The sequence below is a fragment of the Ammospiza caudacuta genome, chromosome 2 (genome assembly GCF_027887145.1).
Source record: "Ammospiza caudacuta isolate bAmmCau1 chromosome 2, bAmmCau1.pri, whole genome shotgun sequence".
NCBI classification, from domain to species: domain Eukaryota; kingdom Metazoa; phylum Chordata; class Aves; order Passeriformes; family Passerellidae; genus Ammospiza; species Ammospiza caudacuta.
This window is the reverse complement of record NC_080594.1, coordinates 70721725-70739720: the sequence shown is the minus strand read 5'-3', so window position 1 is coordinate 70739720 and position 17996 is coordinate 70721725. Positions and strand designations below refer to the sequence as shown.

General features: G+C 41.4%; 1 protein-coding gene across 2 annotated transcripts in view; it reads left to right on the top strand.

Annotated features, from left to right (window-relative positions):
- The window catches only part of KLF12 (KLF transcription factor 12), a 238403-nt gene that overhangs the window by 197753 nt on the left and 22654 nt on the right, over positions 1–17996 (top strand). For both annotated transcript variants that reach the window (XM_058825256.1, XM_058825255.1), the window contains exon 6: positions 17586–17743. In XM_058825256.1, the coding sequence (XP_058681239.1) occupies positions 17586–17743 (158 nt within the window). The remainder of the gene's footprint in view (positions 1–17585; positions 17744–17996) is intronic.

Here is a 17996-nt window from a genome sequence, read left to right as displayed (position 1 = left end):
CTACCTTGCTCAATTCTCCACAGCTCTGAAAGGAGAATTAGACATGTGACACATTACTCATACTATTTTTCTTTGTAGTTGCTGCAATTAAAAAGATTCACCAAAAACTTTTTGAGGGTTGTGGGGGGATTAAAATTCTCTGCTTGCTGGCCTAACATGATTACTGCCTTCTCATCTCTTTTTCCTGCTTCTGGTTTAATAAATTTCTACACTAACACAAGATTTCTGTTTACTTTCTTACTTGGGCATAGACATCTCAGAATGTATGAGCAGGACCTTAGTTTAAAAAAAGAGGTAAATTAGTTTGTTTGTATTCTCTGACAGATTGAACATTTATTCATTAATAAATTCATTGCATTCTTTGAAGTAAGAGCTTATAAGGAAAAAACAATGGAGGGGAAGAATACATCACAGCAGGTATTTTCTGGGATTTTAGGTTTCTGCATGCTTGCTTCACTCTTTATGCTGGCCACCCATCCTCATTTACAATGGCTTTTCCTACATGGCATCCACACAACACAATATCATTGGATTACACATACAGCACGTGGGTCCTGTCCTGCATTTGGTGGGAATGTGGCGTTATTTCAGGGAAGGGTGCTGCATTCACTACATGTACAAATCTGAATAAAACCTGAGAGAAGCGGCAAACTGCTTAGATTGCTAGAGGGTGTAGCTGAGAGGGTAGAGTAAAGGAGTTAAATACATTTGGCTTGACTGAACGGCAGTTCAGGGCAGTGCAACCTCGTGTCTTGGAAATGCGGAGAAGATGGAACAAGAAATAATCAGTTAAGACTGTACAGCATGCATTGCTGTAAAACAAAAACAGGTGAAAACAGTGACAGCAGATTAATTTAGTCAGTTTAGCCCTCAATTTAAAAACTGTCAGCACCTTACTTTTGCATCACAACATATGGTGGGGAAAAAAAAACCCTTTAGGTTATTTAAGAGAAGGAAAAGTATATAAGGACCTTTTGTGAGTGATCTTGATAAGTGGGAAAGAAGAAAGTATGACAGTGAGCTCTCAATTTGTTGGATGTTAAATTTGAGGGAATGTCCTAGTCCTGTTGTAAAGAGTAGCATATGTGGCTGCTGCTCCTTGAATGGTTCATATTACATCCCACTTTCTTCTGTCAAGATGTCCTGTAGGACCTTTGTTATTACAGGTGATGTCCGTGTGCAGCTGCCTTCAGGAGAGAGGATGACGTGTCAGGTGAAGCATATGCAATTCAAAATTCTGCTGCCTCGCAGTGTCTTGTCTGTGCTGGGAAAAAGAGCGTGACCCATGCTGTGTGCATGGCTCCCTGTACTCCCATCATGTTAGTCCATGTTTCTGTATCAGCTGTCATGCTGATAGTCCTGGCAGTTTTAGCTGTGGACCTACACCCACGCAGAGCTGCAAAGGGAGTGGACAGGGATGGCTGAAATGATGGCTCCATGGCAGTCAGTAGGAGGTTGTTAGCCAGTGTGATCAGAATTTTCCCCCAAGATAATGCTGTGTTACTAGAGTTATCTTCTTGTAAGTTGACTCTTCTATGTTTCATAATTTGAGTCATTAGAGATTTTAATGTTTGAATTTACTTTTTTTCTTCTGATATTCAATGAACAGCTCTTCATCAAGATGCCCTGTTAGATTTTGGTTAGCTCAAGTACAAAAATGCTTGTATTACTGTATTTTCATTTAAATAGGCACTACTGTCCTTGAAATGTCAAATAAAATATGACGTGTCAATTACTGTATGTCAAGCACATGATGTATTTTCAGCCACTGTTGATTTAGATGGGTTTTGATGTGTGCTTGATGTATTCTAATGGTGCTTCTTCAGTTCAGTGAATGTCTTGAAAACAACATTGAATGGCACATAAATCACAGCACCACCTTTTTCAGGGACTTCTGCCAGAGCATGAGGTAGCAGCTTTGAGTTCCTGTGAATATTTGGTCTATAATGGCTCTTTTGTCCCAGAGTTGGGAGCCTGTAGTTTCTGGCAGGTTTGCCAGCACAGCAGAAGCAGTCTGCCACACAACTGTTTCTTTCAATTATTTTTTTTAATCACTACTTTATAAAAAGAAAATCTAACATTTTTCTAAGAGATTTTTTAGAAATCTCATGCCAGTATTTGGCTTGTATTTTGTCTGGTGATGTGTATGTGGTAGAAAAGCATGAAGTAGCACCATAGGCATCATCACCATATTAGTGTCAGTAAGGATTTCTCCTAATCATAATCACCTAAAATGTGCACCTGCTTGAAGGATGAAACACTCACTTCAATCATTGCAAACAGTAAAGTAGCATTTTTGACTTACAGCCCGGTCAGAAATGAGGACAGGTTACTTTCTGATGTTTTCTACTTCCTACTTCCAGCATTTTCTGGTTGTGTTTAGTGGTAATATTTACTCTTCTGCCTGGAAAACATGTGCATTCACACAGCCATGTGATTCAGTCCAGTCCCAAAAAGATGATACCACTCTGATACTGTGGTGGCAGGAGGAAGAGGAAGAGGAGATAGGGGTAATATGCCCACAATTGCCCCCACAAAAATCATACAGAGCAGGATTAAGAGTACCCAGGAAAAATCATGTGCAGTGCTCTGGGGCTCCAAGCCATGTTTTCCTCCTTTCCCTGTCTTCACTCTATTAAAATGTAACACATTGCTTTAATGAGAAGTGTGCATTTAATTTGTCTATACTTTCAAAGGGTATTGTTGAGTAAGGTGGGCATTGAAATAATGTGAGACTTCGTAACAGAGTTGTCTTTCAAAATGGCTTTTAAATGCAGTGCTTTCAGATGGGCAGGGCTAGACTTCAGGCCTTCAGAAATACAAGCTCACCCATGGGACATCTGTGGAAACTACATCTCTGCTCTTTGAACTCGAGAGGCTGAAATAAAAGCAGCCTATCACAAAACCAGATGAGCGCTGGACAATTTTTTGTTATTGCTCAATTTTTTGTCAAAGATATGAGACAGTAGGATTTAGCACCCTGGTGTGAACCAGAGAGCAGCGCACTATGCACCACTCGTTTGGCTGATATTCTGTGATTTTACATACCCTCTCCCTGCTTGCTTTTCCCAGAAGATATTTGTCAGACTTCTAGTATGAAAAGATGCAAAAGGTCCACCTGCCAGGACATCAGTCACTGAAAAGCTTAAAGATATTATGAAAATGACTATAATTTACTGAACATAAAATATACTGAAATTCAGACACTTGTTTTTGTAGAAAAGACCCTAACAAGAGCAAGAAATAACTGGCCAGGAAACAAAGCTGTTTAATACTACCTGGAGCAAATACATTGGCAGAAGTGCTACAGCTTCATTCTGTGCCTGCTATGGGGCGAGTGCATGGCAGGACAGGGACTTTATTGTGCCACAAGATGCTTCTAGGTCACACTTAATTAACATTAGTACTATTAAAATATCAGTTCTACCAGGTTTTTAAGCACTACCTATATATGTGTAACTCATATGGTTGCATTTGAATGGCCAAGTGTGAGATGTGAATGAGACACGGATTTTGTGGTTGCTGTTACAGCTGATATGAAACTCATTACAGACTTCCACTTTCCTACTCAGGCAAAGGGGGAGAAGGTGGCCTTGGAAATGGGAGCTTCCAAAGAGGATTTAGAGATGTAATTGAAGTGAATGGCTTCCCAAAAACAATGTTCCTGAAAAGAATGCTTAGCACATCAAGTTGTGTGTCCAGATTGTGGTCCTGTGTCAAACTCTACTTCAGACTGTGACAACAGTCCTCCTTGCTCCATCCCTTCTGTGTAGGGTAAAAGTATGGAATGGGCCAAAGAAATGAGAAGTGGGGTGGAAAGGAAGAGCCCTGCTCTTTCTGCCCTTTGAAATGTGTTCCTTCACCTCTGAAAGAGGAGTGAAGAGGTGAGAAGTCACCCTCACGTCCAAGGCAGTGTCAGCAGGGGCACCTGCCCAGAGTGGAGGTGGCTTCATGGGGCTCATGGGCTATGAGCACCCCATGGCCAGGGTGATGTGTCTGGCTGGTCTGACTGAGGTGGTTGCTTGTGATGGCCACTGCTGTCTCATCTGATGCTGTGCTGAATGCCACTCTGATGCCCCCCTCCATCTGTCTAACACCTCCTCTTATTTACTGCAGTTACAGCAATGTCGTTCTGTTATGCTGGGAGTTTTGGATTTAGATTTGGTTGTTTTTTTCCTGTGCCTCTTCCAAATGAACAATTGTGACAGCAAAATGCTTTGATAATTATCCCTTTTTACTGCATGTGAAGGCTCCAAATGTTTTAGGAAATTATGGGTGTTTTTTGATCTTTAAAGTTCTGGTATGTTCCATCCCATTTAACAAAACAAAGCAAAACAACATATGTGCAGAGTTGAGTTTTGCTAGATTTTAACAGACTCCGATTTCTCCCATAAAAGCTTGAGTGTAAGCACACTAGTTGTTCTTAATTACTATATTGGCAGCACTAGCTGATGCTTTATTTGGTGACTGATACTGTTTGGCAAGTCTCATATAGTAAACAGGCAGAGATTTTAACAGATTAGGAAGGGGAAAATATCTAGAAGTGAGTGTGGCTATTTTCTTGGGGTTTTTCCTCCAAAATGGAAATTTTAAAAATAGGACTAAATGAGTCCTGATGTGGATTTAAGTTATTAAGCCAAATGTCCTGTTGGTGAAGATTTGGGAGAATAAATGTTTTCAGGGAAGCAATAGGAATTTCAGAGATGAATGAATTGCATCCTAGGTCAGCACAACTGGCTTTGGGGTAATAAATGCAGGAAGACTGTGGCAAACAAGGGACCACTGCATCCTAGTCCAGTTCTGCTGACTGCACAGTTAAGATACTTGAAATTCAGAGCCCTGTCTTCCAGCCACTCAGATGTGTCAACCTCTGCTAATGAGCAACAGGCATAAATTAGCAAGGTGAATGGAGTGTCCCATTGTTACCATCCCTTGATTCTCAGCATTGTAGGAGATGCAGTTGGGAGGGATGTGACAGCTTCCAAGAGAGCAGATTCTTTGCTTCTTTGCAAGGTTTCCTTTGTAATGTGAGTGTGCTTCCAAGTCTGAAAATAAATTATAATGATGGTAGTGTAAATAATAAATGCATCAAGTATTAGTAATGAGGCCATGGAAGTATTATGTAACACTGAATAGGGCAAGGTGGGTGAAGGATGTCTGATCTCCATTACTAAGGTGTCTGCAAGAAATTCTGCTGGTTGACAGGATGATTTTTCTGCATAGATGGAAATTTGGTTCCTTCCCTTGTCCCTGAGACAATTTCAAATCAAAGGACAAAGTTTGTTAACCTGAAAGAGGATGACCATTTAACCTCCTGTTAAAGAATGTTCATTTAACTACTGTACTATATGACTTTGAATTCTCTTTTTTTTGTTGGGCAGCATTGTTACCAAGTGATTAACCTAACTAATTTCTTGTGGGATGAAGTGAAATAAAATAGATTTCATAAAACCTGCAAACATGGAATTTTTCCCTGTTGCTGGTGTGTAGGGAAGGGCCAGGTACAAAAATCTGATGGCTGCAAAGCGTGTTCAACTTTGTATGTTTTTATCCTTTCCTAAACAGAACATGAAATGTCTGTTGGAAATAGCAGAATAATTTCTCTCAAATAGCTGAATACTTGGCATCCCAAGGGGAGACATATATGCCCTTTTACCAGTGGGGAAACATTCCTTGCCAGCAGAAGGCATAATGTTACGTTTCAAAAAACCTGAAGAGGCAACTTCATTTCTTACCCAGTTTAAATCCCTGCATAAATTCACATAAATAGTAATAGTGAATATAAACACCCAAGTCCTCTGTTCAGTTTTTGCTTTAGCAGAGGTGGAGCATGCGCAGAGTGAAATCTTGAGGTTTATTTTGATGGCAGAAAGCCATCAGGATTTTGTTCTTGCTTTTCTAAAGAAGGTTATTGTCATCCTAAAGATGTTGGTAGTTTTCCCTGACCAGGGAATAGCCACAGTGAGGGCCATCTAGTTTTTCAAGTGGATGACCATGAGAGCAAGTCCGTGAAGTTACCTTGACCCAGTGAAGCCCAGAGGAATGGAGTTTCTTGACTACCAGCCTAACCGAGGCTCTTGGAAAAGTGTTATGGTGTATTTATCAGGGAAAATAGACTTTGTACTCTGAGTACAACTGGAACAATTTCTGTGACAAGCAGATGTGTTAAAGATGTATTTCCTAGTACAAAATGTAAACTGTGGTCATATGCCTGCTTACAGAAGAAATTTTTGTCTTAATCAAACCTTGCCTTGGTCATGAGACTTGAGTCTGAATGCAATTCTGCCTTGTTGAGGAAGCATTAAGAGGACCAGTTCATGAAAAAAGTACTGTGGTTTCCTTCTTCTGTTGGGAAGTCCAATGTTTGACTCCCCTGAAGAGAATAGGAGCTTTACCAGACTTTGAGGCCTGTGTACAAGCTGGATGTCATAGTGGCTGCTGAGCTAGTGTAATTATAAACAAGGAATTGTTGAAATTTGGCTTTTTGATATGTGTGAAAAGTACATTAGTGCTCTGCTGCATAAATTACAAGTGGAAAAACTCTGCTTACCACAGAGTGACTATTTGCTGAGTGGAGTTTGGGTGGATTTTAGTAATAGAGAGAAGAAAAGGAATATTGCCCACATGATGCAACAGGTCTGTGCAAGCCCAGTAAAAAGATGCAGTAACTCTTCCAGCTCATAGATGGTAGTCATGAGTTCCCCTTTCTCAGAAGTTGTATGTCTGCGTGGTTTCTGCAGCTTTCAGGAACACTTTCCATCCAGGGTACAGATGAAGGCAGAAATCTTCCAGATACTCCCAAATACAGAAACTACAACTGTGTAAATTTCTACCTCTGTGAACTATGACAAAACCTGGCCCTGTGATTCCCTAGAGAGACAGTTCCCAGCTGGGGAATTTGCAGCAGGTCTTGGGGAAGAAGAGAGAAATTAAGGAAGAGAAAAGAGGTGACAGTACTTGGGAAAGTCCTATGAGAGGCTGGCCTGGTGAAGCCCAGAACCTTGCTTCAGGTGAGAGTATTGCTATAAATAAGTGTGGAAAACCACAGATGCAAGGAGAGGTAGTAGGTTTTCTTCATATTGCAGTGGTTCTGTTCATGTACTGGGACCTCACTCTACTTTGTTTTGCAAACACAAAACAGCCACGAAGGTGTGGCAAGGATCTCATAATCCAAATGAAGGAATGCATCATTGATATGCACGGCTGTAAAGCCAGGTACAAGGTAGCATACTGAACAGAAAAGCTCACTTCTTGTGTAAAATAAATACATCAGGATTCCTTGTTAATGAAATGCTTACTAACACAGTCTGTAGAGTCCTTGAGTGGTACAGTTTAGATTTATAGGGTGTTTTTCTCTTGTTGTTTTATTAAAAATGTCTTTCAATATGAGAGGGTGCTCTGGAAGAACAAAACAAGCAAAACTATAAATCTCAGAATAAATTTATTAGAAAGTATTTTAGGAAGAGAAACTCAAATCTCTGAGTTTCAGAGTTGCACTCAGTAACTTTTTTTCCCCCCAAATCAATGAAATTATTTAGTCCCTTTTTTCCTAGACAGATCAAATTGGTATGATAGTTATATTATCTTAGTTATAGATGAATACCCGGCAATATACTCTCACACAGGAGCTTGTAAAGGGCTGTGGGGCATAAATAATCTTGTCTTCTGAGATGGCTTTCTGTTGGGGGTGGCAGGCTGTCTTTATATAAATATACATATATAAACATCAAAATGTACACTTCAGTGTGGTCAACCATTTAGTAGTTAACAAAATCTGCTTGATGACACAGAGTATGACAGATGACCACCCATAATTGCATTTCACATAGGTATCTAGGGTAATCAAATATTTAACTTATCAGTTATAACCCTTCTGAACAGGAGGAAAGTAAAGGTCATTCACATGATCTTCAGTCCCAATGGAAACAATGTCCTCATTTAATATCACTGACTTGGCAAGATGCTAGTGGCAATTTTGTCAGCTAAGGATACAGAACATAGAATTTTTAATCACCACTACATTTGTTACTCTGACCAACAAGAGGAGGTGGATGCACAGGCAAGAGTTGTCATTGTACAGTCACTGGGACTGACTACTGTGTTATACAGTGTGAAGAGTCAGAATTAGAGAGTAGAAGAAAGTGAAATCTGCAGAGCAAGGTAGAATATTCAGAGAGTCCTGCACTGGAAAATGAAGGGTCTGTGCTATTTGAACAAATAACCAGAACAAAGGTGAAAGATGCGCATATCTGTACATACTAATCTTATTTCCATGATGAACATTTCAGCTCATCCTGTGTCTGCAACAGAGTAATTTTTATTTCCCTTTTTGAAGAATTTTCTGCTGAGATTGCCAGTATTGACAAAGCTTGTTTGTAATATGTGTTGCCAGAAGAGTGTGAAGAAAAAGTATGAAATAGGCAACAGGAGAGGTAAAAAGCAGCCCCCTGGGATCTCAGAGCTGAGCTGTAGGTGCTCACTTACCCAATTTTCTGCTCTGTTTAGAAGGAAACAAGAAAGAAAGAGCGAACAGACTTGGCATTGATGCAGCCTCTGTCTGGAGGGAGAGTTAGTGTGGCTGGAGATCCTGGGAATGATCACTGCTGTTCTGCCAGCTCTGAAAGGAGGGGACGAAATAAGATGCTTTTTCTCTGCTAGACCAGCTCCCAGGTTCAGCTCCCAGGCCTGAGCTAGCATGCATCAAACATGTGTGGCACACAGGATTTCAGGAATTATTCCTGCTTTCAGGAAGATATGAAATGCTTTGTCTTAAGATCCAAAGAACAGACCCTTGCCCATGCACTTTAGTCCACTTGCAAGTTCATTGTGAAGATATGTTTCCCCACTGCTTGAGATTTCCTTTTTTTCATGAATTTTCACTCCTGTTGAGAAAAAAAACATCAGACTGAAACAAAGTAAGCTGATTTTGGAGATTTCTTCAAGAGAAGTGAAGGTTTATGTTAGCTTATAGTCACTTAGTAGTCTTCCATTGTAATGTGCAGATACGTGTGTTTATGAATATAAACACCTTGTAGGAACTATTTACAAAAAACAAGTATTCATTAGAAACTCTCTTTAGAATATGAGCATGGCTGAACACTGGAACTCAATGCCCAGAAAAGTTTTGCTGGGTTTTTGGTTTATTTTTTTTCTGTCTTCAAACATTTTCATCCTTAAACAGGACAAGACTGTGAACAACTAGCTCTATCTCTGAAGAACCTGGCTCAGCAGAAAATCTATAGTTACCTCCACAGATGAGTTTTTCTGTTAGTCTTTACTCTGTGATAATACACCATGTTGAAAAAAGAGGTGTTAACGTGAGCTTTGACATCCAGAGCAGTCTTTGCATTCTGTTCAACCATCCAGATGAGCTGGAAGGGTCAGTATTGCATATTGACCCCTCCATAACATGCACATTTTAGAAAAATACTTTTAAACGTATGTAAACTGCTGTCATGTGTGACCTCAGGATCTCTGAGAAAATCTAAGGACAAGTGTCTCACTTAATATGAGTCTGTCTGTCCAAACCAAGAGAAAGGTAGAGCAGTGAAACAGAATTATGTTTAATATTACTGAAAATGTTAATTCTGTGTGTAAAACATAATAGCCTTCCTGCCAAATGTTTCTAAAACCTTTGCAGGTAAAAACAAACTCTGTATGCTTTGGCATGTTAGGAGAAACATGAAATTCATCCTTGTTAAGGAACATCTCAGTAATTCAGTAGGGTTGGTGTGGGAGTTGCTGTTGCCCAGGTTTGGCTGCTGCTGGATGTAGTAGTGCAAGTTCCCGCACAGCCATGAATTTTCTCAAAAGCAGGAGGAAACATTTTAGTAATGTAGGCAATGCCCAGGTGCAAGGTAGTTAGCATGTCATTGCTTTTTTACAGAATAGCTCTCTAGGGTAAAGCTTTGTCTGTTACTAAGTGTAAAATAGATGGAAAAGTTTTGGTGGTTTTTTTTTCCTATGACATTTCAGAGTTCATCATAGATTTCATTTGTGGGTTTTCTCTGTCAGAAGTGCTTTACAGCCCTCCAGTCACCAGATCTGGGGAGTGTGCTGGTGCATGTCAGAGATACTTTGTGGCTCAGTTTCCTTTCCTTAGAAAGCCAGAAGAGAAAAGCAGCATGAAAGAGGAGAATAGGGTGTGTATTTGGGTCTCAGCCCACTGTGGAGCTGGAATGCACCTCAGAACACCCAATCCTAAGAGCTGGAAAATGCTCCTGGGTCCCACAGCACAAACGTAGATCAGAAAGATCAAACAAATGTCTCATGTCTCAGCTTAATGCACCTGATTACAGAGGTGATGAATAGCTTTGGTAGGGTGTGCCTGGCTTACCTTAGTGCTTTTCTTAGTAGGTGCCAAAGTTCTTTCTTTTTGCCAGAATTTTGTTCCATGTGTAATTGTGCTTCCACTTCCACCCCAGCCAGAGCAATGTTGTGGCACATTCAGGTTTTGCAGGGCAGCTCAGCAGTTCAAGGACCTTTATCTGGTCTCAACAGTAAATGCTGCAGATAAAGTCAAAGATGTGCAGGGTGTTTTGTTTGCTGACTGCCCAGGTCAGGAATATAACAGCATGGGTGGGAATGGCCCTATGGAGCTGGAGCAGAGGATGCTCTTTGCCAGGGTACTGCCTCTGGCAGCAGCCAGGGTGGACGTCTAGTTCAGCGCACAACAGGAGAAACTTCTGCTCCTACTCCCATCCACCCATCTGCTCCTTGTGCAGCTTCACTCCAGCTCCAGCTAAAGCACTTTCTGAACCAAATGTATTCAAATCTTCTTTTATCTCTGTCTTGTCTATCCATGTAATTTTCCCATTTCATATGTGTGCTATTTGTGTATGCTGCCAAATTCCTCCTTTCTTTCTTGACAAAAAGTATAATTTCAAGTATAACATCACCTTAAAGTACAGTGATTGAAGTAACTGCTGCTAATAAAAGAGTAGCACATATTTTCCTTTTCTGATTGCCTTAAGTACTGCTTGATATGTTTTAATGTCTAACATTCCTAAGGCAGCTGTTTGCCTTTCATGAAACATTAAATAGGATCTAAGAATCAAAGAGGAGAAAAAAATACATGTGTATATATATATGTTCATCTGTTTATGAATAGGGAACAGAAGCAACTTCGTAATTTTTTTTTCGATAAATATTTGAGTGAAGATTTTTATCAGGAGATGGCACTGATATTTACAGAATCACAGAATCACAGAATCACAGAATTTTCAAGACTGGAAGAGACCTATAAGATCATCTAGTCCAGCCGATGTTCTAACTGTTCAGCTAGATCATGGCAGCATTTAAGCATTTTATAGCGAAAAAAACCTACTATTTTTTTGGATAGTAGGATTTTGGCATCTGACTACTAGAAGGAGTTTTATAAATTGTAATGAGAAGTAAAATCCATGTCATATTTCTTCATGGTGTAGTGTGTAGTGTTACCCCTGTCCTGAGTGGGATGTTAACATTACATTACCTACCAGAAAATGACATTGCATTATGTGAAAAGGTGCTACAAAATAAAGTAATTGAGAGTTGGAATCTGGGAAATGTGATTCAAAGCCGCTTTTCAAAAAGGCACAGAGTACTCACATGTCTGTTAGCGTGTGAAACTTGGGGTCTTAATAGGAGATACTTGGTATTTAGTGCCATCAGCTCCACGAATGAGTGGTGTGCTGCTGTGGGTGTGTTCTTTCAGAAAAGTGCCCGAGGAGCCAAGCAAAGCTGCTGGGACTGTGGTCATCCCTGCTTCTGAGGGCTCTTGGTGGGCAGCTGCCCTGAGACCCAGAGGAGGACTGACAGCTGCTGTGGAGGTGTGTGAGCCTGCTGTTCAGTGTGCCCAGGGCGTGCCATCCCACACTGAATCCAAAGGCTGGGATTGAACAACATTACGTCTATAGTTAGTCACTTAACAGCTCTAGCTTCTATAAATGTTAAGCAGCCAAAACCCATGATGCTTCTTTCTGCAGCCCTGGTTCCCTTTGAACACTGAACAAATGCTAGAGATCCAAGGATTTTCTTCAACTGCTCATTACCATCTGAATGCAGGCATGTAGTACTCTAGTTTTCTGCTTTCATTTAATTTGCCTGCGCTTTTAATTACTATAACTTACAGGCTGATCCAGAAGCTTTGCATGTCTCATAAAGTGAAGATTCCCATTGCTAAATTTATACAATATTTGAATATTTGAGTATTGTATAGTGACATATTTTTCCCTTAAAAACATAAAACCTGTAAATATCTGAATGTCCAAACTTGAGCTGAGGGTGGGATATGACTGCTTCTGTCATGTGTTGCCAAAGCACATCATCAGCTCATAGTTATTCCACGTGGTCATATCTCCCAGTTTTTGTTTTCAGCTTATCTGTTTATGTGGTTATTTTTCTGTGTGTTTTATACTCAAATATTACAAGCAGCAACTTCCCTGTGGAACAAAAACTGGATTTTCTAGTTGTTCCTGATGTTGATTGCTTGTGTCCATGTTCTCAATTTCTTCACACATATTCTAAATTTACATGGAAGCTGTGGTAATCACAGCTGGTTGCCACTAAAAGGGGTGGTGACACTCCCCTAACCCATGGCCACAGGTTCCCATCCTCTGCCATATGTCAGTGCAGGTACTTGGCACACTCTCCTACTTAGGGAGTCAAGCTACCAAGAGCTTCTCTGATTTTTTTTGGCAGAATTTTCTTCTCGTTACTGTGGGTCCTGCACTGGCTTGCTGCAGAATCAGGCAAGTGCTGGTGCCAACACAACAGAAAGCAGCTGGAGTGGGACTGTCCTCATGTGCCATCTCAGCCAAATCCTGTGCTCAGAGCCCAGGGGCTGAGAAGCACAGGAGGACCACAGCTGGTGTTACACAGGCTGGCCTGCTGAGCCCCTGATCCAGGTTGAGCAGATGCTGCTCGGTCCTGAGCCCCATCTGGTTCTTCTTCCTGTGGCAGCCAGAGTGGAGAGGACATGGCTGACACATCCTGGGTCCCACCCCAAAGGGAAGAGAGCATCTGCTTTTAGCAGCCACAGACTGTTATTGGGGTGCAATCAGAAGTCTCTCAATTAACTACAGGGCCAGCTGGAGAAGAAGGTGATGCAGCCTGATTGCTGTACAGGAGAGACTTAGGTGAGGTGACAGGGATTTTGGGTACAAGCTGGTTTGACCTGTTAGCCCTGGATCGATGTGTTTTCCATGAGGACTGTGGAGGCAGGCAGGATGTGTTGCCAGAGAGTCTGAGCTCATAGTGGAGGGGCCAAGCAGGAGTAGAAATGGTAATCACAAGGATGAGGATGCAACACTGGGACAGTGTTTGGGTTTGTAGACAAAGAGCGAAGCGTGGCTTGCTGCACGTCCCTCGCTCCTCGCTGGCCATGTCAGCCAGCCCTTGGCTGTATCACTGGGATGCCAGCAGCGCCCAGGAGCTCGTGCTTGGGTGGCCAAAGGTAGCCCTGGGTGTTTGCCACAGGGTGAGTGCACTTAGCACACTGTGAGTGGGAAGCAGCCAGTGTGCAGGCACTTGGGGTGTGTCACGAGACTGAGCACAGTTCAAGGCTTTAATAAACACACTGTGTTCCCCAGGCAGCCCTGCTCAGTATATTGCTCAGAAAATACAGGATCAGTATAAATTTACCCATTACATGTGGTTTTTAACAGTGTTGCTGCCTGTGCCAAGGGCTGTTCACTGTCCACACGGAGCATGGGAAGTCAGGGGCAGCATTCATAGAAAGGAAAAATAATCCTGCAACCAGGTTTGTTATGATCCACATCTCACGCAGTGCAGATCACGTTTAGCAGAACTTGGTGGCCATCTAGTGGTGAAGCCCCGGTCGGTGTTAGGTTTTGCAGACTTCTTTGTATCACAGAGACAAGAACTTTGCTATGTGTGAGTTGCAAAGATGTATGGTTTCACTTCTAGCTGGAAGTAACACGGCTGAATTTTTATAAGTCACCCTAAATGCTCGCATTGGTTTTATTTATTTCACCCTACGAACCATACTGACTGCAGGTGTTGCAATGGCTCATGGAGGCAGCCAGCAGTCTCCCAGGATTCCCATTAGGTGTAACAATTTCTACACTAACATAGAAATTACACAAGTTTTAGAAATACTGAGCTACAAATAAATAAACATCAAGCTAACAGGTCAGAACTCAGTTTTTTTCTTTGTTAATTTATCTTTCAAACTTCATGTTTCAACAGTAATTTAATACATCCTGCTGAGCTGTTAAATGTGGCATCAGTCCTACTGCAAAAGCCCACCTTGAGCATTGAAGGCTGCCTGAAATCATGGCCATTAACAGAAGAATTGGCAGTTCCTCCTCAGGGTACCCTGGTAGCTCTTGACTGATGACAAGTTTCTAAGATTTCCCTCTGTGCAGTTGCTGGGAGGACACTTAAATTTTAAATAGGCTGCTACACTATGGTTTGTTTGGATTTTGATTGGGGGAAGAGGGGTATTGTGGTCTTTTTTGGTTTTTTTCCTTATTTTATAGAATTTTAAACAAAAATGGAAAGTAAGTTAGTTGAAAAAATTGTGAATTTCCTGTGAATTCCCTGATACATCCATTTCAAAGTCTTTGTCTACCATGGTGCCATCAAACAGTAGTTTTGGGAACCATGTCCTGACCAGAGACATCTGGCACAGCCCCTGTGGGAACTTCAAGAGGCACCAAATGTGGTTTTGAGGACTTTACTTCTGTCTTTGTGATCAGTGAGGGTATTTTATAGAAATTGCTGGAGAAAGGAGAAGGTGTCCCTTTGCTGTTTGCATGGCAAAGGGAAGGAGCATCAGCAAATCATCTGGGAGTTACTGTGAGAGGGACTAACCTGAGGAAGCTCAAAAAAGCACTTTGTGCTTTTTTTAGGGTCTTTGGTGATATCCCCATTTAAAGCCACACAGCTTTTGCAAGGCTAAAACCCCACTGGTGGTGTCAGGTAGATTCTGTCTCCTTTATCACTGTTGAAGATGTCTGCTCTGGGGGTCCCCCTATGCCACAGGAGTTGAAGTGGCAGAGGAAAACCACCTTGGACATATGCTCTCACTTGCCATGTGGGTGTCCTCTGCTGGTTGGTTTCTCATTTAAGCTGCAGGGCTGCGAGGGGAAGGCGTGAGGTGACATTTGCTGGTTCTAGCTGACAAGAGCTTTTCTCCTTGCTGTGCTGAGCAAGCGATGACTGTGAAGCTCTCAGGGGATGGTGACAATATTCGTCACCTCCTGTGGCTTACTCAGTTATTTTCTCTCCTGTGGGATAAGCAGGGTGCTACACTTTTTAGAAAGAGGGAGCAATCCAGTTAAAAAGCAGCAGCATTGATTGTGTGCCACCTTCATGACACTGCTCTGTGCCATCCTCTTCTGTATAAATATCCGGGAAAGCACAGAGTGGTTCCCAGCAGTGAGATCACTTTCTCATATGTGACAAATAGCTTTTCATGAGGTGCTGACTCTTCTCTAGGTTGAGTTTGTCTTGGGGCTGGAAATTGCAGCAGCATTTTAAGCTTGATCTTCCTCCTATTTAAATGACCTGTACCATACAGGATCTGAACACTCTGTTACAAAATAGGGTTTTAAGACAGCTCATAAGATACTTGCAGAAAAAAGATGCACAAATATTTACTTTAAAAGATCAGGATTTCCTAGTTTTGAGCACTGGATTTTGTGTGTTTAGTATTGAGCTTTAACATTTGATTTACAAATTTGCTTTTATTTCAGCTGGTAGGATGTTTAAAAAAAAAGAAAACCCTACTGGAGTAGTGAAACCATTCTCAGTGAATTTCTAACCCAAGACTTTTATTTGTTCTGATATTCAGAACAATTGCTTAAATGCAATTCCTAAGCTATTTCTGTGAGAGCTAGACATATCTGTATTCCAGTCATATAGTTAAAGTGCTAATCTTTCTTAGCCTCTTGGGGACAATTTTTGCCAGCTAATGTTGTTACTACGGCTCTCTGTCCACTTCTGTCTCCATTCCAGGAACTCTCTGCACATCTGTTGACATGCATCATATTATAGGCAAAAATAATTAATCTGGAGAATCTCTTGCCTGCAGGTAAAATATGAATATGTGTTTACAGAGTACTCTTCATAAAGAAAGTACTCCCCCTCCCCTCCCATTAGTGCTTCAGATTAGGATTGTTCTGTGGAAATATTTAAACAAAAATAAAACTGCGAAATTTGGACTACCGTTAATTCAAGGCTTAGAGGTTTGTATGCAGAGAATTAGAACATCAGTGAAATCATGTGATAATGGTGTGAGATGCTTTACACAAACTTTTAACCCATATGAGGAGTCCTCAGCAAGTTCTGGAAAGCTCCAGGAGTTCAGTGTATGCCATAACAGCTACAGCTGTGCAGGAGTTCCTCTGACAGGAGCCTGCAGGTCAGTGTTAACAGAGGTGCTTCCCAGCAGATGCATCAACATCAGTGCTCCTTTCAAATGCTTGCCTTAGTACCATGGATTTCCCAAAGGTTCATCCTTTTCCTTCAGATTGATCTTAAGAGTCTAAAAGAGCAGGCTAATGAGTGTGTAGCCCATTTACCCTGAATGTCAATAAACCTGGGAAGCCCCAGAAACCTGATGAAGGGCAGAGTTGTCCCAGTACTTAACTAAGCAGGCTGCTGTAGCTGTGGGTGATGGTGGTTGCTGTGCAATATAGTCATAGTGAGGTTGATAGGATGATCAGTTAATAATGATCTATGGCTGGGTGGTGTGATTACTGGCAGTCATTGAGGGTTTGAATCACGGCCTTCCGACTTGATAATAATTTATCTAACCAAGCCAAATGCATTGTGGTAGCAAGGGGGTTTTCAAGCAATAGGTCCAGCACACACTGTACTTAGAAACTAACACAACATTACTTCAGTGCTGTATTTTAATTGCTTAAAATTAGGGTAACTGATAGGCTGTGGGACATTGCTGTAAATGGAGTATCTTTGATAAGCATTTATGTGTTTCTGCGGGGATTGTTCTCTGGCCTTGTTCTTAAACTTCATTTATCAGTGGTCTGAAAGAAAATAAATTGTATTGGCTTGCACGTGACAGATTGAGAAGTGCTAAATGAGAAAATGGAAAAATCGCTGCTGCAGGGTGATCTGGATCTGTTAGCAGTCTGTATTCAAGCAAACAACAGGTGTTGGGCCTAATGTGAAGATCCATAGTTCAGATCTGGGTACTGGAAACACTTTTTCATAAAAGGTTTCAGGCTTTTTATCTATTTAAACTTGTCAAAGAGAAGTTATGGAGGCTATATATAAACTTGTTTAGAAAACAGTTCAGTGAGCTTGTACCTGGACACATGTCAAATAGAAATAGAGCTCAGATAAAGTCAGGCTGCTTCATTATTGGAGCAGTATTTCAAGCATCATGGTGGGATTTTTTTGGGCAATAAGCACTTCTAAATCAAAACTTCAGTTATTTCATATTGCAGAATATGCTCTAGTTCAAGCACTAATTGTGTCAAAATGTTGAAAGGAAAATAGATAATTCATTTTTTACATCCCTTCTAACACAGTCACTTCTGTTACAGCTGATTTTTTGGGGCCCAAGCTATACACCATGCTCTTGCTTCACTTTTTGCTTCTGTTCTGTTTTTCAGTTCAATTTCACCGTTCAGTATTGAGAGCACAAGGCGTCAGAGGAGGTCTGAGTCTCCAGACTCCAGGAAGCGGCGCATCCATCGGTGTGACTTTGAGGGATGCAACAAAGTGTACACAAAAAGCTCCCACCTGAAGGCTCACCGGAGAACGCACACAGGTGAGGTTTGCTGGCACTGTGGTTTCTGTCCAGTTTAGGGCATAATGGACTTGTCATCCTACACTAAGAGCCAAAGGCCTGTACTTAAATAACAGAGATGTCTGTGAGTGCATTGTCATTCTGGTGCAGATTAGGAGTGTTCTTTTGAGTGGAGCTTCCCTGTCATCCCCTCTTGGCAGCACAAGACTGGTGGCAGCACCAACCAGACTCTTCTTGGATGAAACTCAACAGAAAAGTGGCCTCTGGGGACATA